The sequence below is a fragment of the Lathamus discolor genome, chromosome 3 (genome assembly GCF_037157495.1).
Source record: "Lathamus discolor isolate bLatDis1 chromosome 3, bLatDis1.hap1, whole genome shotgun sequence".
NCBI lineage: Eukaryota > Metazoa > Chordata > Aves > Psittaciformes > Psittacidae > Lathamus > Lathamus discolor.
Window position 1 is genome coordinate 90,822,291 of NC_088886.1, and position 25,987 is coordinate 90,848,277.

At 35.8% G+C, this 25,987-nt stretch overlaps 1 protein-coding gene across 1 annotated transcript; it reads left to right on the plus strand.

The window, feature by feature from the left end:
* Positions 1 to 24,339, plus strand: SLC38A11 (solute carrier family 38 member 11). The gene is made up of 12 exons (XM_065672797.1): positions 1 to 382; positions 2,934 to 3,045; positions 3,472 to 3,546; positions 5,816 to 5,950; positions 8,122 to 8,187; positions 9,928 to 10,034; positions 10,541 to 10,620; positions 17,593 to 17,663; positions 18,578 to 18,739; positions 20,464 to 20,576; positions 21,243 to 21,374; positions 24,029 to 24,339. The coding sequence occupies exons 1-12, from the start codon at positions 338 to 340 to the stop codon at positions 24,272 to 24,274; spliced, it is 1,344 nt and encodes a 447-aa protein (XP_065528869.1). The 5' UTR covers positions 1 to 337; the 3' UTR covers positions 24,275 to 24,339.
* The last annotated feature ends 1,648 nt before the right edge of the window (positions 24,340 to 25,987 follow it).

Genomic DNA, 25,987 nt, shown 5'->3' on the forward strand with positions numbered 1-25,987 from the left:
ATGCTTACTTTTCCGTCAAGTTTCAGCCACAGGACTGACCCCTCACGCCAAGGCCCCTCAGGGGCCGCCTCACAGCCCTGAGGCAGCGCGCCCCCCACCGCCGCCTCGCGCGAGGCGCCGGCACTCCTTCCAGCCCCTGGCCCCGGTCCAGGCGGGCGGGCCCGCTCCGTGAGCTCTCGGCTTTCCCCAGCCCATGAAGGTGCCGTGGCACCCCGTCCAGCCCGCCTGACGAGGAGCCAGCGCCGCTGCCCACCGCGCCGCTCCACTCCCTCCTCCGGGCCCCGCAGGGCTCAGGAAGCAGCTCGGAAGCGACAAGCCTGCCCCGCGGCAGCCGTCGATGGAGCGCGACGAACCGGAGCCGCTGCCGGCCGCTGCTCAGCAGGTACCGGGACTGAATCGGTCGACGGGGATGGGCGAGGTGGGAGGCTCCACGCTGCTCAGGAAGCTCGGCGGCATTCACCTCACTTCTCTTTACTTTTCTCAGTCCCTACGAGCGGGACATTGCTGGAGTGGGAAAGTTTGAGGGGCAGCGCGTCCGGTTATGTACCGCTTCATAGCGACCAGCTGCGTGAAGCTGCCCGGGCGGATTGGTGCTTCAGCCCGGCCGACCTGACAACAGCTGTGGTTTCATCTCTGTGCAGTTTCCTTCTAATTTGGGTGAGGAATAGAGACTCATAGGTGCCCCTATGAAAAAAAAAAAAAAAAGTACAATTTGAGAAGCGTTATTCGTGTGAGGTGGGGGATTTGTGGCTGCTCAGCACAGCTAAAATTCCATGTTGCTTGAGGACCAGAACTTGAGCACCCTCCGGGTGGGCCTGCTGCTAACAGGATGATCTTCCGGCCTGCAGCTAGTCCCTGGGAGAGGACCAGCACATCCCGTTCACCTCTTCAATAGCCTTACATGTGTAATAGCTTACCTACTAACAGGCATTACATCCCCCATCTGCAGTCCAAGTGCACCTTTAAGCGCACTGCTAGTCTTCACACAGAAGCCATTTCACCTGTGTCACAATTTCTGTTACCCCCTCTTGTCTTTTCTTGCCTGTTCAGATGTGTCTTTTCCAACTGGGGAAGGGACCAGTGACAATGATAGAGTCTTTGAGCTGTACAGTGCACATTTTCTTGTGACAACTGGAGAGGTGCAACTAGGCTGTTCTAGTCCAGTGCAATTTCACGTGTATTGTGCTATAAGTAGCATAGAGCGTTAAAATTTTAAGAAAGAATGAGAGTGATGCTTTTGCTGCTTGAATCAGTGGTGAACTAAAATGTAGCACCTGTAAGTCTGGATGAAAAATGCTGAGGGAAAATGCTACCTATAAAACTACATGTGATATGCAGAAGATAAATAGGTAATAGGGGTTAGGTTGTCTGTGATAATATAAAAAAAATTGGGGAACTCAAGTGGAAATCTTTGACAAAGAAGAGTGCCTGTCTCTTCATGTGATGCATAGTTTAGATGTGGCATTCATTGCCACATGATATGCTCCATCCCTGTCAGTGTTCAGTGCCAGGCTGGACAGAGCCTTGGGTGTCATGGTCTAGTGTGAAGCACATCCCTGCCTGTGGCAGGGGGCTTGGAACTAGATGATCATACAGTCCTTTCCAGGTTTAAGCATTCTATGATTCTGTGATGTTGTAGTGCCAAAAAGTACACATGGCTTCAGAAAAGGGGCAAATCCAAGGAGTAATCCATTAAGGGGTGTGATACACTGTGAACATATCTGCTTTGAGAAAGTCTGAGATATGAAACCTGATGAAAGCTGGGACAGGGAAGTTGTGTGCTGTATTTTTTTCATGTCTTACACTCTTCCCTAAGTGTCTTCTATAACTGCTCTCAGATAACAGGGTACAAGGATATACTAGCTTTTGATCTGAGCCAGTGTTACTTTTCTAGTTAGTACTTTTAAGGATTAAGGGGTTCACTTATATGTGTAGCCCTCTTTGAGGTACTCTTATGCTTGTTAGCTTATACTAATATCTACTGATGACTTAGCTTTGTCAGTAATTTAATTTCTTTTCCAGGAGTATTAGTGACAAGCATATGAGTTTGTGCTACCAGCTATATATGTTAAATAGGTTCCTGCATCCATGAAATAGTGGTTTTATTTTCATGGTAAGTGCATGACATTTTGCTTTTGCAGAACACAGATGAGCATTTTCTTCATTATATGCTTGTTCCTCTTTTGAATTACACAACTTAATTTAAAATACTGACATTCTAATGAGTGACTCTAAAATGTTCTCTGGCAGCAGAGTGGTGATCTGAGGAGAGGACCATTGCATGCTTATGAAGAAATGCTTTTTGAAGATAAAAGCTTTCATTTTTGAAGCTGTTGGCTATAAATTGTGCTTTGGTTTGTACCAGACCTTCCCTTAGAAATTTCCTGGAACTAGCCAGTTTTATAGTGTTATTAACTATTCATAATGAACTAAACCATTGGATGATACAGGAATATTTAAAATGCCAAATAAAACCTTGAGTTAAGAGTATCTTCAGATGTTGGCATACTTTACTAGTAATTCTTGACATTTAATTCCCCTGATTCAGTGGCCTGTTTTTACTGACCAGTTGTATTAGCCCAGATATTTTCAAAACTAGTTGATTCACATTTCTGCCTTTGGAAAGCGACTAAAAAGCTCTTTGTTTAACAATGTGCCTCTGAGTTTGTATACATTTCTGTCCTTTCACATTTATTTTTTTCTTCCAGAGGAGAATTAATTACAGAAGATTCTGGTCAGACTTATACAGGAATTAGTTGCCTAACATCTCTTTGATTTCTCACTGAAAAAAATGGGATTTAGGTATCAAAATACCTCTACAAATCTGAGTCTCTGACTTTTTTTTTTTTTTAATCTTGGATAGACTATCTGTAAAATCCTTTTTCTCACCTATTTTTCTCATGTATAGTGTTATCATTGTTTTTCTGAAATAGGTAGATGACCAAACAGCCCTTGTTAGTAAACCCAGGAAGAAAGGAGCAAAAGGTGATCTAGCATCAGCTGGATTTAACATTATCAACTCTATCATAGGATCAGGTATAATTGGTAAGTATACTTTTCTTCACTAGTCTGTGTTCAGCATTCTTTATACATGCATGACTATCCAGTTTGGAGACCTGACACTGTTGTCTTACTGTCTCCTGCTGTTCCTAAAGATTTTTCTCTATTTTTATTTGCTTACTATGCAAAAATGCAGAGGTATCAGCTGAGATCAGCTCTCTCAGTGATAAATACCTTAAAGCTGCTTTGTCATAATGATAAGAGGGTGGGTTGGGCAAGTGCTAGCTGAATTTCACACCTAAGCAGCACTTTGTTAGTAACTTCAGAAAGATCATTTTTAAGCATGCTGGTCCATTTTGGGCTATTGATAGATTTTTTTTTTTTTTTTTTTAAATCTGAATATTTATTTTAGTTATCACACATAAGTATTTGGGACTGTTTTTCTATAATCTCTCCTCTTGTTATTTACAGGATTGCCATATTCAATGAAGGAAGCTGGTTTTCCACTAGGAGTACTGCTTTTATTTGGAGTTGCCTATATCACAGGTACCTTCAAAGCAGTTTCTGTTGTAAAGTGAAAGTTAGCCTTGCAACACTGAGCTTATCTTGAGCTTCATAATACCTTAAACAAATATATGTATGATAATGTATGATAACTAAAATGACAGATTTTTTCCTTACCTCATTAATCCCTTTAGCAGATTAGTAAAAGTAGAGAATTATACTATACAACATATAAAGCTGCTTTTTGTGTGCATTTTATTTTCGTAAAGCATAGTTTCTTAGACTAGGTCAAGGTGACATTTGGAAGAATAGCTCTTATTTGTGCCTCATAATCACCTGGTCCACTGTTTTTACCCTAATTAAGAGACTGATCCTTGAGGGGGTTGTATATCACTTTTTAAAAATCTATCACAGAGTGAAAACCTTTGGTTGTACTATGATTTTGAATATTTTATTTAGTTAGCATTCATCAAAAAAAATAATGGATTTACTTTCAAAAAGGGACAGGGTTTGAAATAATATGGTAAATGAACATATATAAATCTGACATCAAAGGCAAATTTTTGTAAAGACTCTGGATTCAAGTCTTAAAATGATGAACCAAGTCAACATGAATGTTACAAATTCTGTTACTTGTGTGCTGAGCAGCAGGTGATGATTTCTGTTGCTTAAAAATATCATGTAAGGTTCTGCATAAATGGTTGAGGTTTGACTGGAGAGCAATATAACATAACGAATGTGTTCCTTATGAATGGAAAATTTTCTCCATAGATTAATGAAATTATATCACAAACATAACTGAGAAATTTCAGTTACTTTTCTGTAGAAAATCTGATTTGTCCTTTGTACATGTAAGTATTTCAAAGGCTCTATAGCCATAGCACCAGAACCTGTGAATTAAACTTATAATTTTATTATGTTGAAGATTTGGCTCAATATATCTTGCATAAGCAAATTATAACTATAGTTACAACTTTTATAACTATAGTTCCAACTTTTCAACTTTTCAAGTTACAACTTCAGCATTTAAAATACAGGCTAGATATGTACCATTAGCATTTATTTTCCATAGATTTTACTGAATAATTGCTGAATAGCTGTTACTGAGCAATTCTCACTGTATTTCATTTTGGGGGACGGTTTTGGGTTTATACTGGGTCTGTGTAGGCTGGGTGTAGTCCAGATTGACAGACAAATACATATGATATGGTAAATCTTTTTTAAAGTTTTGTGGGTCTAAGATCCCTTGCTATAAACACTTAATATTTCTTGTGCAAGATCAGTTTACCATGCAGCATAATTGAAAATGAACAATTCCATACTTATTTTTTTGTCTGCTCCCAATTATAGTGTGAGTATATATTGTGTAAGAATTGCATATGCTCATGTGAATCTCTGGATTGGCTTTTACATTAGCACATGGTAGAAATCTCCTTCGTAAATTTCAGTCATTCCCAGAAGATAATAAACACCGATACTGTTCACAGAAAGGAGCTGTTCCTATCCCAGCACAAATTACAAGCTAAGTGAAAGACAGATGAGGAATAGACGAGGTCTAGCTACTGTCTGTCAAGACATCTGTACTAAGGTAATGAATTTTGTGCTGGACTAGAAAATCCCATGGTGCTCAAACAAATTCAAAAGCATAGCTTGACATAACTACAATATTTTGAACTGTTCCTCATAAAAAGTTGAGGTTCAATGTGGGAGTAGTTCTGCCTGAGATATCAGCTCTGTCTCAAGGCACGTTGCTTCATGGGTTTCCAGAAAAATCACTTTGCATGTGTTTTATTTATTTATCCAATGAAAACATTTAGAATATTTTATTGTAAACAATGGAGAAGATGCAAAATACTAACCAGGCTTTATCTTTCATAAGCTTAGATAAATAGCTGAGTAAAGTGACTGAGAGTTCTAGCACTATGACACAGGTAGTCCTTGCATTTTACTGCCTTTCAGGATATAATCAAATGATCCATTCATTCACGAGACCTCTGTGTTATTAGTTGAATTTTCCTTTTTTGGTGCTTGTGACAGTTCTCATTCCATTTGACCACACTGGGAACCGATGAAAATGAGACTTTCTGCTATCCCTAATTGGGAAAGCTGGAACAACTTCTACTATGAGTCTGTAATTCCTGGGTTTGGTAGATTGAGAGCCTTTGAGATTTTTCATCCCTTCTCTTCCCAGTGCCACTGTTCTCCTTTTTACAGACGTTTTTAAATTATTTTTTTTTAAGGAATTAGAAAGATGAACAGGAACCACCTTTTGGTTCATATTGTCTTTAACAGTTATTTTCTATTTTAACAGATTATTCCATTATATTACTGATCAAAGGAGGAAACCTCTCCAGTGCCAACAGCTATCAAGATCTGGTCAGAAAAACATATGGGCTTGTAGGTTATCTAATTCTTTCAACTCTCCAATTTTTATATCCATTTATTGGTAAGATTACATAAAAATATAAATGTTTAAGTTTTATAAAATCCAAACTTTTTTACATTACCTCATTCTTTCACTGGTTAAATATTAAGAACTCTGAAAAGAATATACTGCATATGCCCCTTTCCTATAAAAAAAAAATAATTACTTAGTGTGTTCTGAAGAATGACTGAGGAAGGATTGAATTACTTGGAGGACCAGAATAATAGAAATTAACTGAAATGTAATAGCAGAGAAATTCATGATCACACACAAATTAATAACAAAAGTAGCTATGAGAAATAGCAGAGAAGAGATTCTGTTCTAGAAGGAATAACAGAGCACAAAGTTGATGTACCTGAAACAAAAGAAAAATATAACTTTAGGAGTATATTGAATTAATATTTTTCCAAAGATGTAGTATTTCTCTCATTGGAGAAGCCACTTATCAGATCTCACTTGAGTAATATGTGCTGTCATTGCTCTTCAACAGCCTCATGCGCAGTGAGCTACTAGGAAATTGGGCAGTCAAGACCCCTTTGAAGAAGAAATTGTAAAATACCAAAGAGCTATAATGTGGGCAGGAATTGATTAGACCGAAAGTTTAAAATAAAGGGATATTCTGAATCTGTCACCTATGATACAGTCAAGTCTTAAATAAGCTTGTTTTCAGACATGGGCCTGTAAGAGGAGGTGGCTTGAGATACCAAGACTTTTGTGACCACAAAGTCCCAGATCAAAATTCCTGCTTTGGGAATAATCAGTCTGAATTTATTACAGGTAGCTGAGATTTTTCAGGGGATCAAGTTAATGCCACTGCAGGCAATAATGTTATACATGTTGACTTAAAGAGTATAAGTACTACTTCATAGAGAATATGAAAGAGCATTTTAAAGATCACAGTCCTTACCATGGACTAGTTATGCATATGTATGTGCTTCTATTTGTTTCTTTAAGTAGTGTTAATGACTTAAAATTTCACAATAGTGAATATTTATGCATTAGTTGAGGTCGGTACCTAGAATCCTTAAAGACCATCTAGTTCCAACCCCCTGTTATGGGCAGGGACACCTTCCACTAGTCCAGGTCGCTCAAGCTTCATCCAACCTGGCCTTGAACACCAGGGATGGAGCAGCCACAACTTCTCTTGGCAAGCTGTTCCAGTGCCTTATCCCTCTCATAGGAAAGAGCTTGTTTCTAATATTTAATATAAATCTACCCTCTTTCAGTTTAAAGCTGTTCCCCCTTCTTCTATCACTACAAGCCTTTGTAAAGAAATTACTCTCCAGCTTTCTTGCAGGCCCCCTTTATGTACTGGAAGGCTGCTATCAGGTCTCCCCAGAACCTTTTCTTCAGGTTGAACAACCACAGCTGTCTCAACCTGATCATCTTCCTGGCCCTCCTCTGGACTCCACGTCCTTCTCATACTGGGGGTCCTTGCACTTGGCCTTGTTGAACTTCATGAGGTTTGCACTGGCCCACCTCTGGATGGCATCCCTTCCCTCTAGCTAGCTAACTGCACCACACAGCTTGGTGTCATCTGCAGACTTGCTGAGGATGGGCTCAATCCTACTGTCACCAACAAAGATACCTATATGTGTGCTGTGTAAATGGTGAAAACCCCATGAGTCTTCAAAATAAATACATTTTTTGTGTACACACCCATGTACACATACACACATTGCTAGTGTAGAATAAGGTAAGAATGAAATATGGATGTTAAGGCTACAGTTCTTATTAACGAGAGGAAGGAATGGAAGTCCATATCTGATACCTTTATCTAGTTTCTCTTTTCTTCTGGTTTAAAGATTTTGCTAACTTTTTACATGAGCTTTTCATTGCAGGACTGATTAGTAGACTAACAGGCACTTTACTAAATAGAAATAAGTTTGAAAATAAACTGACAAAGAATTGCTGTTAGAAACAGTTTGAAAAAGCCTTTTTTCCCTACTCTGAAGTAAGCTTATATGGCAGGTTAGTCTTGCTGATCAGGCTGGATTCTTGCTTAGGTTGCACCTGTTTAAAAAAACAAAAAACAAAAACCAGCAAAACCCTTAGAAGATGTTGGTGCTAGCCAGAACTCATCCAAGAGGGAGAGTGGCATATAATCCTGAAATCTACAATACACGTATTAAATATTTATCAGATATTTCATATCTGACTTGTACTAACAAAAAAATTGTATTTTCTTTAAGCTATGATCAGTTACAACATAATAACAGGAGACACTTTAACTAAAGTTTTTCAGAGAATACCTGGAGGTAAGATGCATTTTAAAAATTCAGGATGGGGAAAATGTGTTGGATAGGAATACAGCACAAATATTTAGGGATTACCTATTACATTACTTTTAAATTACTCTTAAATATAGTTTAAGTTAAGAACTTGAAGCATATTTGTGCTAGTAGGTTTTTGTTGTTTTGGGTTTGTTTCTTTGGGGGGTGGGTTTGTTTGCTTTTTTTTGTTGTTAATAAGTCACAAATAAAAACTATGAATCCTAGTCCTTGGTTATCATTGGACTCAGTGTCACTGGGAGACCACATGCTTCAGTGAAATCCTGAGCAAATAGAAGGAGTCTTCCGCAGTGGTATATTTACAGGGTCATCACATTTTGCTATCTTTTTTTAGGTATTTCCCATAATAATAACAATATTTTGAATACTAAACCTGCACTTTATCTATTGAATAATTCTGGATGGCTTGCAGATAATATAGTGGATTTAATACTTAAGAGCATGTTTATAATAGTTGGTCATGTATGTAAGTTTCAGTTCTATTGGATATTCACTGCAAAAAGCAAATGTGGAAATTTGAACTATTTAACTCATGCACTTGTTACCCTTCTGCTGTAAATTTTCACAGTAGAAGCAGTGGAGCAATTTATTTGCATGTTTGACATCTACTTCAGCACAAATCCAGCTAAGTTAAAACATTCTTCACTGGGAAATTAAACTAAAAAGGACATGTCTGCTATGAAGTGGAAATTAGTGTTTGTATAAACTAACTGATTTCCACCTCAGGACTGCAATTTTCAACAGGTGAAGCCTGCAAAGTGTGGATGCAGTTTTAACTGTCACACTCTGTTCTGTGAATACCTGATTGGGTTGATGGTGACAGTGAATATCTAATAATTTATATGCAATACCACTTCTGTAATAAGAGGAATCCCCAGCTTGGCACATGTTTTCACCCAGCTGGTAGAATGCCTGCCTAGAAAGAGGTGGGAAAGCATTATAATCTCCCAAAGATTAGGGGGAACTGAACACAGACTTCCACGTCAATTGCCAACCACTTTTCAACCATAATTATTCAGCAGGCTTTCATTCAAGCCCGTGATTCATGGTAGCCTGACTGAAACTGAGTTATGTTTTATTTTAAGTTGTCATTAGCTTTAAAGAAAACCTCCAGCAGTTGTACAAATAAATCCCACTGATTGCGGGGAATATTATATCATTCTTGTTGCCTTCACATGGTAATCTGTATTTTGCAGTGTCAGCCAGCTGACAGCAAAAAAGGAGGTGCTCAAAAGAAATCTAAAAATTAACTTACATTAGGGTATTTTTTTAAAAGAATGTTCTTCTTTTCAACAGCACAGTAATTGAAGTCAACGCACAGTGCCAAAAATTCCCCAAGAGTAAATGGCAGAAAGAAGTAGTGGAATTTCTTACTTGCAGTCTGCCAACACTGACCCAGGCATGATGAAAGAAATTAATACTAATCTATATGTAGAAATGCCAGACTCACAAAGTTTGGTATAATATATCCCATATGTTATGCATTTGTTTTGAATTTGTAGAATTCTTGTGATTGTGCACCTGCTGTGAATGGCTTCCTCAAGGTTAGCTAACGCCTAGTCTTTATTTCAGTGTTACTTAGCTTAAGTAAAGGGGATAAAAGCCTGGTCAGTATCAGAGTTTGTTACTTCTAGACTTTCAAATGTAACTGGACAGTTCCTCATGTCAGTCTCTTAGAAAAATAAATTATTTTCGTTTTTGCTCTAGTTGGACCAGATAACGTGCTTACCGACCGTCACTTCATAATCCTTCTTACCACCATCATCTTTACCTTGCCTATATCTTTATATCGAGACATAGCAAAACTAGGAAAGGTAAATCATAGTAACAGTTGATTTTTGGTTTACTTTTTCATATGCAAATAGAAAATAAGTACTAGTTATAACTTATTTGAAATCAATTATATCTAGCTGAAGCATGTTAAATATTTAGAATTTCTCTGCCAAGAAATATTGGCAAATTTGGAACAGTTTAAGCAGAACTTTGGTCTCCATAAATCGCTGGAATTTTTCCATTTACTGCTAGTAGAACTCAAATCTTGCAAAACACTGGGTGATATGGACCTGATATTGAAATGCTGAGAACTGTTGACTAGAAATGTTTAAATAGGAATATCAGTCAAAATTAGACAAATAGTTGTAACTGGCTAGTTACTTTAAAAGAATAACAAATTAAAATATTATGATATAGGAAAAGCTTTCTAATTATAAATATTTGCTGTAATATTTAAACTAAAAATATTATAATAAAAAGAATAAGCACATTATACTGAAAGCCTTTCAGCAGCTTACTGACTAAAGTAGTATTTTTACCTTTACAGGTATCTCTTATTTCTCTGATTTTAACCATTGTCATCCTGATTGTTGTGATGGTGAGAACAGTAACATTCAGTCCACAAGTGTGAGTATTCTTACACTTGCCACAAACTGAATTTTTGATTATATATAAATTTGTTATTTCACTGTTGTGTTATATCTGCATAGTTTTGAACTATGGCTGTTTCGAGAGAGAGATAATTGAAAAAATAAATTTGTATTAACAGTAGTGGAAAATGAACTGCTAAACCTTATTTTATCTTCTTTTTAACCCCTCCATTGCACATAAGCAAACTTTGGAAAAGTCTAAAAAAAGTTACATATTAGGTGAAAACTGTGAGATATGGCTAATAGCAGGTGGCTCATGAATGGGCATATGAGATTGTCATTTGAGAAATCCTGAATTTCATCCATTACTGTCAGATGGCCTTTATTTACAATCTTAAAATACATAACATCTTAGTAATATTTCTTTTTCTATTAATAAAATTATTTTTATTAAGTTTTTATTATAAAATTATGAAAAGAAAAAAGATAATATAATAAAGACTTTATTCTGTCATTTGAGAAAACAGCAATGTAAACGTGCAAAACATTTTCAGCAGTGTAGAAACTCTGAAAGTAGCATTCAACGTTGAACATAAGAATATTCTAAACAATTTAGTACACATGAATATGTGTTGTGGCAATATTTTTCTAAATACATTGCAAGAAAGCGTTATGAATCTATAGTCTTTCCTTTATGGCCTAGAAGTCTACCTTATCCTTTAAATGTGAAGACATTGCTAATAAAGACAACAAACTCTATCTCTGAAAGTGCTTTTTTATTTATTGGAACAGTTTTATATAGTATTTTTAATGTTTCTCTAAGAATTGGATTCTTCCACCATTATTATTTCAGTAGTGTTATGTATAATTGTTAATTTGTTTTACTGCTGTGATATGTGTGTTACTTGCAGGGTATTTGTGTTTAATGCTAGGAAGATTGCTAGAATAGCAGTTTCTAAAATTATAGCAGATGATGTCTATTATCCATAAAATAATGCACTTGGAACTGTGTGACACTCTCCCTCTCTCTTTTTCCCCTCCACCGCCCCAAAAAAAAAGAAAGCATGCTTTTCATACTGTGTGTTAAAGGGGTATTTGAAAGTGTAATATTAAAATCCCCTTCCAAAAAAGGAAGATGCTATATGTAATGGCTGCCGATGACCTTGTTACTATGGTAACATTTCTTCTCAACAGTTGTGATGCACTGAAAAAATATGGAATGGGTTCATTTTTTCTTACAATAACTTAATGTTGGTTTTTAAGTGATTCTTGAAGTTTCACATTTTAATTCTTGAGAGACTTCCATTTTTGCCTGGTTTTCAGAAATGCGTCTAGCAAGTTGATTAACTGTTAATCAGAATCTTTTGCCTCACAGACATTCTATCAATGTCTATTTTTCGTATTTGTATTTTACCGTGGCAATTAGCCATACACTTTAATTATTAAAGCCCTCTTGTAATATTTGTTAATGGTATAATGCTATGCCATCTTTTTTGTTTTTTCAGTGAGGATGAGGAACACTAATATATTTTAATGCCATCCCATCATAGTATTATAACAAGTGAAACAAGTCAATAATGTATTTACTGTGAAACCTTATTAAAATACAGTAGAAGCTGGAGTTTTAAAAGATATTTTTAAAAATCATGATTATGGAACACAGTCCTTAGGTTTCTCAGATAGGAAAAGAATTTGTCTTTTTGCTTAAATGCAATCCATGCTCTAGTTGAAAATTATATCTATTATTTGGACAACAGAGAATATTATATTTCCTGGAAACCTTCTGCGATGTGTTAGTCCATCAGCAAAACAACATTATGGTTAATTTTAATGATTTGATGAGCTTGAAACTGTAGACTGAAAAAGAGCAATTGTAAGTCTTTTGAGTGTTGCTTTGGGAATGGAGTGGGTTGTCCAGGAACATTTTAGGAATGTTATTTTCTAATTAGTCCTCACAAAAAAAAGCCCTATATATTTACGATGAGGGATTGCTTGATTTAACTTATTTCCTCGTATGACAAATATTAAACTGAGGCACTTCCTGCCCAGTTTTGGTTTTGATTAATATCATCCATATAGTTATTGTCTGCCTGAAGGACATATGAACCTGCAGATAAAATCCCATGTTCTGGACCCAGAGTTTATTCTCAGTAGGTTAAGATGCTGGATAAAAACACATTTGATAATCTGTTCTTTATTTCCACCTGCTTCTCGATGGGTATTTTTCGACTGTGATCAAAAACAATGAGTTAGAATTATCTTGGACTGTAAACATGCTGTATGTTAATACTGTATAAAATCATGCTTCAAAGCTGAAACTAACATCCATTGCTGTAAAAAGCAATATTTTACATAGCTTATAAAGATGGATCATTTTAATTTTGTGTTCTTTTGGAAAGAATGTCGTGGTGTCAGTGTCTGCATAATACATAGATCTCTAGGAAAAGCTTCAAGAGCATCTGCTACACATAAATAAGATGTGAGAATTACTCAGCTGGCAGCTGATCACAGGGATGAAACACCAAGTGTTCATGAAAATAACTTGAAAGTAAAAAGTCGATTCTTTCCTTCATATAAATAATCCAATAGTAAGTAAAAAAACTTTAATGTGTGATGAAATTAAAAAATAAACTACCATATATTTACAGAACTGCTAAGTAGTTCATTAAGGAAGAAAGAGCATTAAAGCAGCTGTAACTAAGTGGGGCTGACATACAGCTTTGCCTTGTCTGTGTTCTTTAACAACCAAGATGACTTTGATTAACATAAAATTCAAGGCTGATGTGAGCATTACTCATTTTCATTCTATTATATTGATGAAAGTTATATTCAGCATGTATAAATTTTTTCTGTATCTTTCAACTTTTGAAATTTAAACAAAAACTAAGAAGGTATTTTACCTTAGAACTGAACTGAAATTTTACAGTTAATTTCCTGAATGTCTAAATCATTGACTTAAACATAAATTAATAGACCATGTGTTCCTGGATTATTTTCATAGTTGTTGGTTTGCACCTAAACTTGGAGGTTAGTCACTGATCTTCAGTCCAAAGCAATGGATGTCTTTTGCTCATTCATCATGTAGCTCCCCTGTCAAACATAGGACTTTGCTTCCTCTCTACAAATTAGATTTTTTGTTTGTTTGTTTTTTCCAGTCAGTGTTTTATACCTGCAAACTGGGTTTAGATCAGAGACCTATGTTTCTCTTTCTCTCCGTAAAGGTATTTTGCTTCAGGTGCAATCTGCTGTACTGTATTTCACAGCATTTCTACATAAATGACAGAAAAGATTTTTGCATGGCATGGATCTTGGGGAATGCTATAGTGTAAATGTTTTACAAGAAGTAGAAGATATGCTGTTTTAGACTGCCAAACAGTTTTGCCCAACCCTTACTCATGATCTGGATATGAAATGCCCTGTTTTTCCCTGTTAGGAAGTCTTAACTTTTGCCTGGTTCATTAGTTCTTTTCATGTTACCTTGTTATTGTGTAGATAAACTTTTTAAAACTCATTAGCATGTTTATATGCTATCGTTTCCAGTAAGTATACTGAAGACTGAGTAATTTTCTAAACCTCTAGGCTTTCTTCATTGCTAGGCTTTACCACCTTTCTTTACCATGGACAGTTATTATTGTCAGTCTATCTTGCGGTTGTATTACTTTCAGATGAGACCTTCTCCTCTCTGGATCTCCCTTGGAATGTCTGTTGCTCAATCTTTTACTATTTTCATTCCAAGAATCGCAATTATATTACTTCTCAGTTTTTATTCTGTGTGACAACTTCTACTGCATGATAGGCAGTACAGCTCTCAACAAGTGCATTTAGTATCACAAATGTATTTATTCTGTAACTTATTATTGTGTTTTATCTAACTACTTCTCCAGCATGAAAACATCTTTGTGTTCATGCAGACATAGCCTGTGTTTTTATGCACCGAGAAACAGTAAGTTAGCTGGTTTTGTTTATTAACGTATGAGCAGCAGTTAAAATCTTCCCCCTAACAATTCTTAGCAAGGATGTAGGTCAGACTGGTCAGAACAAAGGTCCTTCTCAAAAAAAGAAAACCCAAACAGAAAACCAAACCAAAATTCAATCTTGAACAGTAGCAGCAGGATTGAAAAAGCCAAACAGGCGTAGTGTTACCCAGTATTCTTGCAATAAGATACTTTCAGCCTGTGTATGCATCTGCCTACACGGACACGTATTTATATGAGTGTATGCATGTTTACCTTGACACTTGATATTTGATATTGCCATTAGGTGCCCTTTGTCTCATGAGTAATTTTATGTAATTACTCACCGTGTGGCTCTTCCCTGACAAGTAGTTTCCTGACACAATTTTGTCTTTCCCAGTCTGAAGTCTTATTTTATATAGACACTTCCATGTCAGCTGCACCCCTCTCCAGGAGCTTTGCATAAGTCTGTATGTTCTGCAGACTTGACTTGGGGCTGATTTGTTGTTGATATGGTCAGAACTCTAGAGCTGTTGACTCTTAGTTCTAATTACTGAGAAATGGAATTGCTTATTGTGTTGCTTTCCCTTAGTTTATCACATCTGTGTGAGATCCCTCTGTTCCCAGGATATGAAAGTGTTTTCCTAAACACATGCAGCAGTATATGATTTACTGTAAGAAAGAATCTGGTATTGTTGCATATCTAATCCGTATCACCATGTGTTATATGCCATTGCAACCTGCTGGTAGTGTTCATGGATCTGATGTTCTTCCTTATTCTGCAACTAGAATGGAAAGAATTTATCTTCTTAGGCTGCTAAATAAGAAGGATTTTGTTCCTTTTTTTTTTTTTTCCTCCAGATAATGCTCCTAATCTGATTTGTCATTTACGCATAAAGCAAAGCAATATTTTGGTCTATTGCATATTGCTAGTGCATAAGCTAACATTGTGCAGGGGGAAAACTAGCTCCTGTGATGGGTTTTTTTGTTGTTTTTATTTTGTTATTTGATTATTTGGGCACTTTATTGAAAATGTTTTGACTGAAATTCACATGCTTTCTACATTCATTTTTTTAAAATCCCTATTTTTAGGAGCTTTTAATATAGCTATACTGTTTCACGGGATGTACCATTTTCACAGAAATCATATGTGCTTCAGACAAAAGCATTCTTTATTTCTGTGCATTGAGTTATAGGGTCTTACATAATCTAAATGTTAATTATTAATAGAAAAAGGGGTAAGAAAACTCTCACAAATTCTGTTATCAAAGGATAATATAAAAGACATTTTCATTCTGAATGTTTGATATCAAAGCTGACCTCTAGTGGTTACCGAATGAAACAGTTGTAATGTTAGCTTTATATATTCCATTTTTATTTTGAGATATTATTGACTTTTTTTCAAATCAGATGTGAATGTTTTCCTGAAAAATAATGCATTCAAAATTATGGATATGAATTCTCCACAGACATCACTATTGATTTGATATCAGTGACATCAAGTTGAGGGAGGGTACTCTTTACAAGGAGCTACGGCAGCTATAGTGATTTGGAAGTCCTATTTCACCAGACAAATGCCAGATATCTCTATTTCATCCACAGCATTTATTACATCTATATGCTGAGTCTGAGAATGTTTTAAGAGGGCCATATTCAGCTTTTTAAGACTAGAAGCAGTGTGTTACGGTAGTCAAGACAACATACTGCATCTGAGGGCAGAAAAATTAACTTGATTTTGATGCTCAGGTTCTGTTCACTTCAAAGTTAGGCTTAGCAACCACAGCTTAAATTTTGATGCTCAGGTTCTGTTCACTTCAAAGTTAGGCTTAGCAACCACAGCTTAAGAGCCAAAAAGGTGCTTTAAGTCTGAACTGAATGTGCATTGCATATGTTTTGGGTATTTTTTTAATACGGAAAAGGCAGGATTGACTGTTTGAGCTCTCAAATAATAGTAAGATACAAGTTCTGAAAGAGGAAACAGCAACATTTATTTTTTTTTTCTTTTTAGAATGTGGGAGTGGAATTTAAACATTTGAAAGCAATGAAACATAGCATAGCATATGCCAGTATGCCACCAGATGGGAGACAAAGCTGCCTTTGTTGCCTTCACAGAACTGGCATGAGTGCCATACTGCTTTCTAGGGCAGTAGGAAAGTAGCAGCTAAAGCCTCAGGTGGCAGCAGCTTTCCATCTAAGAAAAACAGAGAAAAGTTAGTAGCAACCAACTTTTTAAGAGCAAGTTCTCTGTGCTATTTCTCTTGTCTGTGTTTTATTGTTAACTACAAACACAATGTTCAACTGGCTTGTGAATTTCATTTTATATTTTTAGAAAATTGGAGTTCTGGAAAATGATGTTTTGTGTCCTCCTTTTCTTCCTTTTTGCTCCCTATGCAGAGGGAAATTCATGCATCAAATAGGTTTTAACACAGTTTGCTGATGGTTTTCTGTGGTCCTCCTCTAAGAATTACAGTTACCACATGCCCAGAATTGTGAGCATAACTTGTAAGAGTAGATGTGGGGGATATTACAGTTCTTGCCTGATTTATCACTCCTTTGGGAACTAGCAGAATCCCTTTACTATGAGGAATATTTGGAACAAGTGTAAAGAAAGGCAAACTGCCTTACTTGATTTGTAGACTAGGAAAAAAAAAAAAGTGTCTCTAGACTTCATGGATTACATGTACAAATTCAAAGGAAGAAATTGCCTTTAAGTAGCCAGAAGAGATTTTGGGTTGAGATAACCTTAGTCAGAATCAGTAACAGGTTTAACCTTCCGTGTTGCTTGGTATATGATGACTTCAAGAGTTTATTTACAAAACTGAAACAGGCTGATATTTTGGCTGTAAAAGCTGGTTACAGAAATACTTTAGCCAAAACAAGGGAGGTGAGAACAGATCTCCCTAGTTTCAACTTATTGTTGATGAACTCTCTGGCCTGCTTGAGAGAGTTCTGGAGAACTGACTAGGAGTTCTGTATCACAGCATAGTATTTTAAATTGTTTTTAATAACTGGTACTTGAAGAGGGGATAATCTGTTAAAACAAATGTCTATTTTAGACCCAAATCAGAAAATGCATGGATATTTGCAAAATCAAATGCAGTACAAGCTGTTGGGGTGATGTCATTTGGTAAGTAATTTTTTTATATATTTTCAATATTCAGATCAACTCTAACAAAGTCTTTAATATTTTGGACCTAGAAATAGCTTGCTTTTTTTTTTTTTTCCTATGTATTCATGCTAAGAAATGAATTTTAGGAAAAAATGAAATTGAATTTGAGACATCCATATGAATTTAATTGCTATGATTTAAGACATTATTTCTGTTATTCCTATAATTTCCGAGAGACTATTGCCACTGTAGCACAGACAGAGGTGTAGTATGTGAATCTAGCTCAACCGTCCAGGTCATCCTAAAACACCTGTGCCAACAGGGTTAGTTTAACTGATAAATTGAGGAGGAAGTCATCATTCTGTATTCTCTTGGATAACCAATAACAAAAAAATCTTAGGCTGCAATTCATCTATTCGCTAGAGAGTGCCTGTTACTACAGTGAAACACCCAGGTGAACCTCAACTTGCTTCCAGTATCCGCATTCTAAAATCAGTTCCTGCCTGCAGGATCCAGTATATTACTTCTTCTTGATACTGTGATAATCTGAGGCCTAAAATGGATGTCATAGGAAGTCTGAAAGTAGAAAATGGCTCTGTGGTTTAAAAAAAAAAAAAAAAAAAAAATCTCAAAAATGCTGTTGAGTTCTTAAGCAAAGAGCAAGAAGAGGAAACAGAGGTGGAATAGAGGTGTTGAGGGTGGGAAACAGCGTGGCATTTTAGGGTAATGAAATCAGAATCATTGCAGGTTGAATATAAACCTCATCAAATCAAATAAGTAGAAGTTCAAGCCATTGATCTTTGCCAGTCATTGCAGGCTTAATGTTTGTATTTAATAATGAGTGGATTCAAACTATGCTGTCTCTCCCCTACCTTGGAATTTATTTTATATGCATGAATTCATATATTTGTTTCAACTGTCATGTGTTTCAGCATTCATCTGCAACCATAACAGTTTTTTAATATATGGGTCTCTGGAAGAACCCACATTAAAGAACTGGTCTCAAGTCACACATGTGTCTGTCTCAATTGCTGTTATTATCAGTGTAGTGTTCGCCGCATGTGGATATATGACTTTTACAGGATACACAGAAGGTAAACTGCTTGATTTTGGTGCTTGCTGCAATCCTTACACTTCTGCCTTTCTGTCCAATTTTTGCTGCTAATATCTTAGTGAATGTAAAAATGACAAAATCATACTGTGTTTGGACAGAAATGGTTAGGACATTGCTTGTAGTTCCCCAACCACCAGCACAGGATACAAAGATCTGAGCTGCAAGCTAAGAGATGTCACATTCCCAAGTGTAAGCCTCTCTGGTCAAAGTCCCCTTTGAATACTTCCATAATGAAAATACTTCTGAGGACTAAGCATCTATAATTTAGCCATATGGTCCACTAGCAGAGAGCAGTAAGAACAAAAATTGCTTTGATTTTTCTACAGGATGCCTGGCATATATTTCTGTACATTCTGTATCTTTTCCTGTCTGTGCTAATACAGTGTTCTACCTCTGACTTAAGAGATATTTCCTATCTTTACAACAGCTGTTTTGCTGTAACTAATCCTATTGCCACTTCTATGGGTATATGAATATACATAAATGTATAAATATATCTAATCAATGTTACATCATATTATTTAACATAATTTTGTTGAAGTATAAAAGGTCTTTTCAGAAGAACAAGGCATAAATTTGTTCAATGCATTAGCTTCTTCAGGAAAAGTACATATTTCACAAGCAAGCAGATTTTCTGTTATTTAATAGTGCTGTTCCAAATCATAGAAGGCTTCCCAGCTTTTCCTTTCCTGAGGAGCAGCAGCATCTAGTTGAGAACAGAAATTGTAGGATATAGATTACTGGTTGATCTGTCCTTTTTTTCCTGCATCTAGTGCTGTTTATGCTGAATAACTTACTGTCCTAGATGCACCTGTATCTAGACTTAACAGCAAACTGGCTGAGATATTACAAGTACAGAAAGCTCTGACTGCAGCTGTCCCTCAGCATATGGCTCTACTGCAAGCAGGTTCCATCTTACTTTGTCTCCCCTGTCAAAATCTTTTGTCTATTTTCTTTAAAGTGCACCTTATTGCTTCTTCAGTGCTGTTTTGATCCTAAAAGTAATAAATCATTAGACAGTATAGTAATCGGGTAGAAAAGACCTGATAGATCATCTGATCACTGTCTTGCAGTGCCTGTCATGCTGCAGAGATCATTATTCCAGATTTTTTGTGGTAAACTCTAAGCAAGATGATGATTCGAATTCTCTAGCAATGTTTTTGTTGTTAGATTTAAGAAGATTTGCTAGGTAATAATCCATATGTTTATAAGGCCTTTCAGGGTCAGAATATTTGAAATTCTTTACTGCAGCTTACCAGCTGTGATTAGATACTATCAGAAAAAAAGCAGTTCTCTAGAGGTAACTCACTGGTTGTCTTTGTGTAATTGCTGTTATAGGAATTACATTTTTAAAGGAAATGTCTTTCGCATACAAGCTTTCTGAGTCTGTCACATATTTATTTAAACAAACACCAGCATCTCATACAAAATCTGTGCTAAGGGGAAGATAACAGATGACAAAGTCTAGTGTGTATATGTTAAAATATTTTTGAAAGATAAATGCTACTTGAAATAAAAACACTGCTACTAGCAGGATAAGATGAAGGTTCCTCCCATATGTAATTTCTGACTTTGACTACAGTTTTTCGAGATGAATCAGGAAAGGGGATCAGAAAGTCTCAATTACTCCAGTGACTTACACTTCAAGTTGCAAATAGGCCAATGACATGAAGTTCAAACTAATGATGCTTTGCTATGCCTCAGGAGATCTATTTGAAAACTACTGTAGAGATGACAGTCTTGCTACATTTGGAAGATTTTGTTACGGAGTTACTGTGATTCTGACCTTCCCCCTTGAATGTTTTGTGACCAGAGAGGTAAGAATTAACTACGTTCTCCCATTAACAATGTTGATATATATTAATATTATTTTCACATTATTAATACATATTGTAGCTGAAGTCAGTGGTTGATCTGTAATAAATATCATCATATCCTATTCTGTTACATGCAATGAGTGTGAGGTACAAATTTTACTGTTTGGATTCTGGTAACATAATGCTGTATTACATTCATTATTTATTATAATATTATCCAATATTCTATTAATAGCAGGACTGCTTAAAGTTCCAAGTTTGGCATAAATACCACTGTTATTATTATGATGAGAGTAGCCAAAAATAGTATATTTATCATGCTTAATAGTTTTGGTTTGTGATAGTATCTCCATCTAGGAAATCCATCTATTCAATCAATAATTGTAATTTTTTATTCTGTAGTGGGCAGATGAGAAGAAAGTAAGTATACCCTAAATCCTGCAGGTGTAACTAAATCAGTCATGCGTGTGTTTTGCAATTTTAGTAATGCTTTTTATGAGTTATTTTTTGAAGTGGATGAAGATGTTTTCTTGAAGCAAAATAGGTAGACTTTGGTCAGTGTATTCTCACCCATTCTTTTAGTTTCCTAATGTTAGAAGATGTGGAATAATCTGTTTGTTCAGGTAAAGAGCAAAACCAAGGTTTAAAATTGTGGTTCTGTTTCAGGTGATTGCCAATGTGTTTTTCCATGGGAACCTCTCCACAGTTTTCCATATTGTTGTGACAGTAGTTATCATTGCTGTGGCGACTGGTGTATCATTAGTGTATGATTGCCTTGGAATAGTTTTAGAACTCAATGTAAGTGAACTTGTATACTCTTGTCTAATAAATCACTTTTTTATAAAACAGAACTATGAAAAACCCACAGCTCTACTGAAAATCTTATGTAATTCGCTATAGTAGTCAGTAGAAATGTTAGTAGGAAAAAAATTGAATTATTCATTGCTTCAAAATTGGATAATTACAGAAGAAAGCGAGTTCAGAGGTAAAGTTCATATAATTGGAAAGTGCTTTCAGGGCAGTTCTGGAGATATCCAAATGGCTATGATTTACCAAATGTATCTAAACTGCAGAAGAAATCACTAAAATACTCATCCTAACTGTATTGGAGGAGTGAATCTAGCATGTTTTCCTGTAATCTCTGCTTCTGATGAAGTTGGCAAATTACTAAACACTGAATCAGATCCTAAAGATTGCCTTGTGCCAAAGAGACAAAAACCAAGGGGATAAAGAAAGAAGCAGTAGTAGTGAGACCACAGAGGTAGAAACTGGAATTTGTCCCTGTGGTCTCCATGCAGCCTTCTCTTCTCCAGTCTGAACAGATGCAATTTTCGTATTCTGTCTTCATATGGGAAGTGCTCAAGCCCCCTTATCATGGCCCTCCTCCAACTTGCTCCATGTCCTTATTATGCTGGGGACACCAGAACTGTGCACAGTACTCAGCTATTATTAAATAAAGATGTGGAAATATATTCCAGGATATAAAAGTTAGAATATGGAGAAAACTTTTTAAGGACAGCCTTCACTTTTTTATAGAAGTATTTGGAGTTGCTTTCTTACATCCCTGTCCATGCATTCATTGATATTTTCAAGCCATATATTGCATGCTTATTGATGGAACAAAATGGAGGGAGTTGTTATTTATGCTATGTGATACACATACTTGTATGTACATTATGGTACAAGTATACTGTTTAGATCCATAGAGCAGTTTATCTGCTAGCTGAGCAGTAATGAGTAATTTTGTATCTGTGATTTTACCAGGTTATGTCTGTACTAATATTATGGAACAGGTTTCAATATTTAGATAAGTTACTTAATTACCCTTGATTTTAAATAATTACCTACTTAACAAATCATAACTAGTTCAAAATAAACACTATTCCTAATGGTTTGGTAAGGATATATGTTTCTGTTAAAATTTTCTCACTCATGGCATCTGTTGGTAATTTCTTTTCCATCTTTTTTCCACTCTGTTGTTACATTACAAGTGCAAAAAGTGCACCTGTGTGTGTATATATACACACCAATAAAAGTATTTAAATGTGTGCATATGTACATGCATATTCTGAGCAAATATCTGAATACTGGTATAATAAGCCTAATTAACTCTGTGTGCCCATATAATCTATGTATATGTATGTGTGGTTTACATTTATTATATGGTATAACATACTAAGAATAAATTTACAGCAGAGAACTGCCAATGAGTCTTTATAGCATGAACAGATATGGAATAATTCAATCATAGAATCACAGAATAGTTAGGGCTGGAAAGGAGCTTAAGATCATCTAGTTCCACCCCCCCTGCCATGGGCAGGGACACCTCACACTAAACCATCCCACCCAAGACTCCATCCACCCTGGCACGGAATACTGCCAGGGATGGAGCATTCAGAACTTCCTTGGGCAGTCCATTCCAGTGCCTCACCACCCTTACAGTAAAGAGCTTCTTCCTTATATCTAACCTAAACTTCTCCTGTTTAAGTTTGAACCCATTAGCCCTTGTCCTGTCACTACAGTCCCTGATGAAGAGTCCCTCCCCAGCATCCTTGTAAGCCCGCTTCAGATACTGGAAGGCTGCTATGAGGTCTCCACGCAGCCTTCTCTTCTCTAGAAGATTTTTTATATCTGTACTGATCACTTTTAACAGGTTCTACCAGTAACACTAAAGTTTGTACAAACAATGATGCAAAGATATTCAGTAGGCTGGATTACTACCTCACCATAATTAAGCTGAAACATAGTATTTGTTAAGTCTGTGAGAAAGTAAACATTTGTAATTTCTGCATTAAAATGCTTTCTTTTGGCATGTAATTTGTATGTAATTTTGCACTGGCTTTACTATAAAAAGTACTTAAGCAGGTGCTTTTTATCTGTCCCTATCTAAGAGAGTATTTAAAGAGGAGTTGAATTTTTAATTCTCTCAAAGGGAGCTTTGCTTTCATAGGGAAGTCAACCCAAATCAGGTCATAAATGTAGAAACTGATCAGAATTCTTTGACCTGCTATGTGATGTTCCCCCCCCCCCCCCCCTTTTTTTTTTTTCTGAGGTGTATTACATTTCCTACATGGAATGATCTTAAAAATATTGAGTCAGTTATAGTATTGCAGAGCCAGTATGTTTGGACTTTTACTGTACTGCTGAAACCAAGGAACTTTTGATAATCATAATTAATAGTACTTGCAGCAGAAAATATTACTCTGTATCAGCAAAGAAAAAGCATTTAAATAAATCTGAATTATTTCAGATCATTTTACAGATATTCCTGCAAGTAACTTTTTACTTTGAAAAGAAAGTTTTGCATATAGCAAAACTGGCAAAGGCCTCTATTCTCTGACTTCACTGTTGTATTAGTCTAATCACAACCATTTAAAAATTTAGAGTTTTATTCTTCATATCTAAATATATATGCTTATGAGTTTTTTTCTATTGTTGTTTCCCACACACAGGGAGTTCTGAGTGCTACCCCACTTGTTTTTATCATCCCATCAGCGTGTTACCTAAAGTTGTCCAAAGAGCGATGGAACCATTCAAATAACCTCATATCCTGCCTGATTCTTGCTGTTGGTGTGCTAGTGATGACAGTTGGGTTTGTTTTGACTGTATTGCATCCCCAGGAATGTAGCCATGGAAAAGAAATGTTCTACTGCTTCTCTAGTAATATTTCTTCTCACAACAGTACACTTCCACCATAGGTAGAACACCAATCTGCAGACTAGGCCATATACATCTCACAGCAAGCTGTACATGTGAGTTTAAATGAGAGTGGAACAAAGAGCTTTTATGTTTTGATATGCACTAAGAATTTTAAACTGTGTAACTGTAATTACATACTTGGTTTTATGGTGCCATCCTTTTCCAGGTAAGATTTAAGTTTTAGGTGTTGAACAGAAATTCTCAGAGGTGCCTTTCAGTAAACATTACTTGAATAACTTGCAAACCTGTCAAAAAAGGCTGCATTTTTTTTAACTTAGTCTTACAGCTGATTAAGATCTGTAAATGAAATGTTTAGGAATGTAGACATATCTGATGTTTCATTGCTGTAGTTTGGTTTGTACTAATTTTAAAATCTTTTAATGTATATTTATTAGCACACTATAGTATGGGGTTCTTTTGAAGTCCTGAAAAAAAAAGCATGCCTGGATCTGTCTATGTGTATTAAACTTCTGCTCTTCGATTGAAAGAGCCCTATTAATTGTGTCTTTGATTTTGCCATAACTGTCCTGTAGTGCTGAAAGCATCCTTTGTACTGGCTCTTGAGTCAAGAGCAATTTTGTATTCTGACTGAACTGTAACTGATGCAATTCAGCTGTTATTGTTACAGCTTGTGGTCTTCTAATTAAAAGATACTGCATGAATAAATCTACACAGGTGAATTTTAAAAGATTCAAGTAAACAGTCTTTGTAAAAATTTCAGGTTTGACAGAGAAAAAAAGATAAGAAACACAGCTTGGTTCTTACATTTATAACCCTATTGATTATTTCTGAAGCTGAATTGAAACATTGCTATATGCTAGGCCTGTGCAGCTTTAACAAAATCTGTAAGAAAACATTCTGAACTTCGTTATCATTCTAGTCCTCTGTTTCTTTTCAATATATGGCTATTGATTTTTTTCATGGCTTGTTAAATTTCAGTGATTTTTTTTTTTTTTTATGTTCTCCAAAGTCTGTTTAACATTAAGGATTCATGTGTATATATATTTGCATATATATATTCACAAATACATAGGTATGCCTATAGAATACAAGTGACTTGAAGCTGAGAATGAGTAATATTGGTATCCTCAGTATCAGTGCAGGGATTTTGAATATATTTTGTTAACAAATCAAACTCTGTACTTTCAGTTAGGTTTTGCTAACCTAGGAGGTCTGAATACAGAAAGAAGCACCTTTTTGTTTCATAATAAAAACTGTGACAGCCGATGTTTTTTGGAATTAGTTAAGAATCCCAAAAATAAAGTTGTACCTATCACTAAAGCAATATGGAAAGCATTTAGAGATATAAAAATAAAGCTCATATAAATATGACAGTAGGTGTCTTGTTGCAATAGTAAAGAAAGATATGAGAACGTAAAAGGAAACATTACAGAAAAAAAATTACAACAACACTGAAGAATTACTGGTGAGTATACTTTAAGCTTCAAACAGAAATGTCTTTCGTGACTAAAAAAAATAAGGCAAAAGCAGCAATTTACAATTTGGTAGTTTTAATGAAGCTTACTGAGAATTAATGAAAACTAGTTACTACCTGGTTTTATACTACTGAATAGACTTTTGCACTGAAGAATATGCTTTAGATTTGTAGGTATAAAGTAGGTTTGGTTGGTAAGCTAGAGGGATTTATCTTTGCGTAACTACTGAACAAATCACAACCTCTGGCTCCTGGTATTTCAGTATGATAAAGGTTT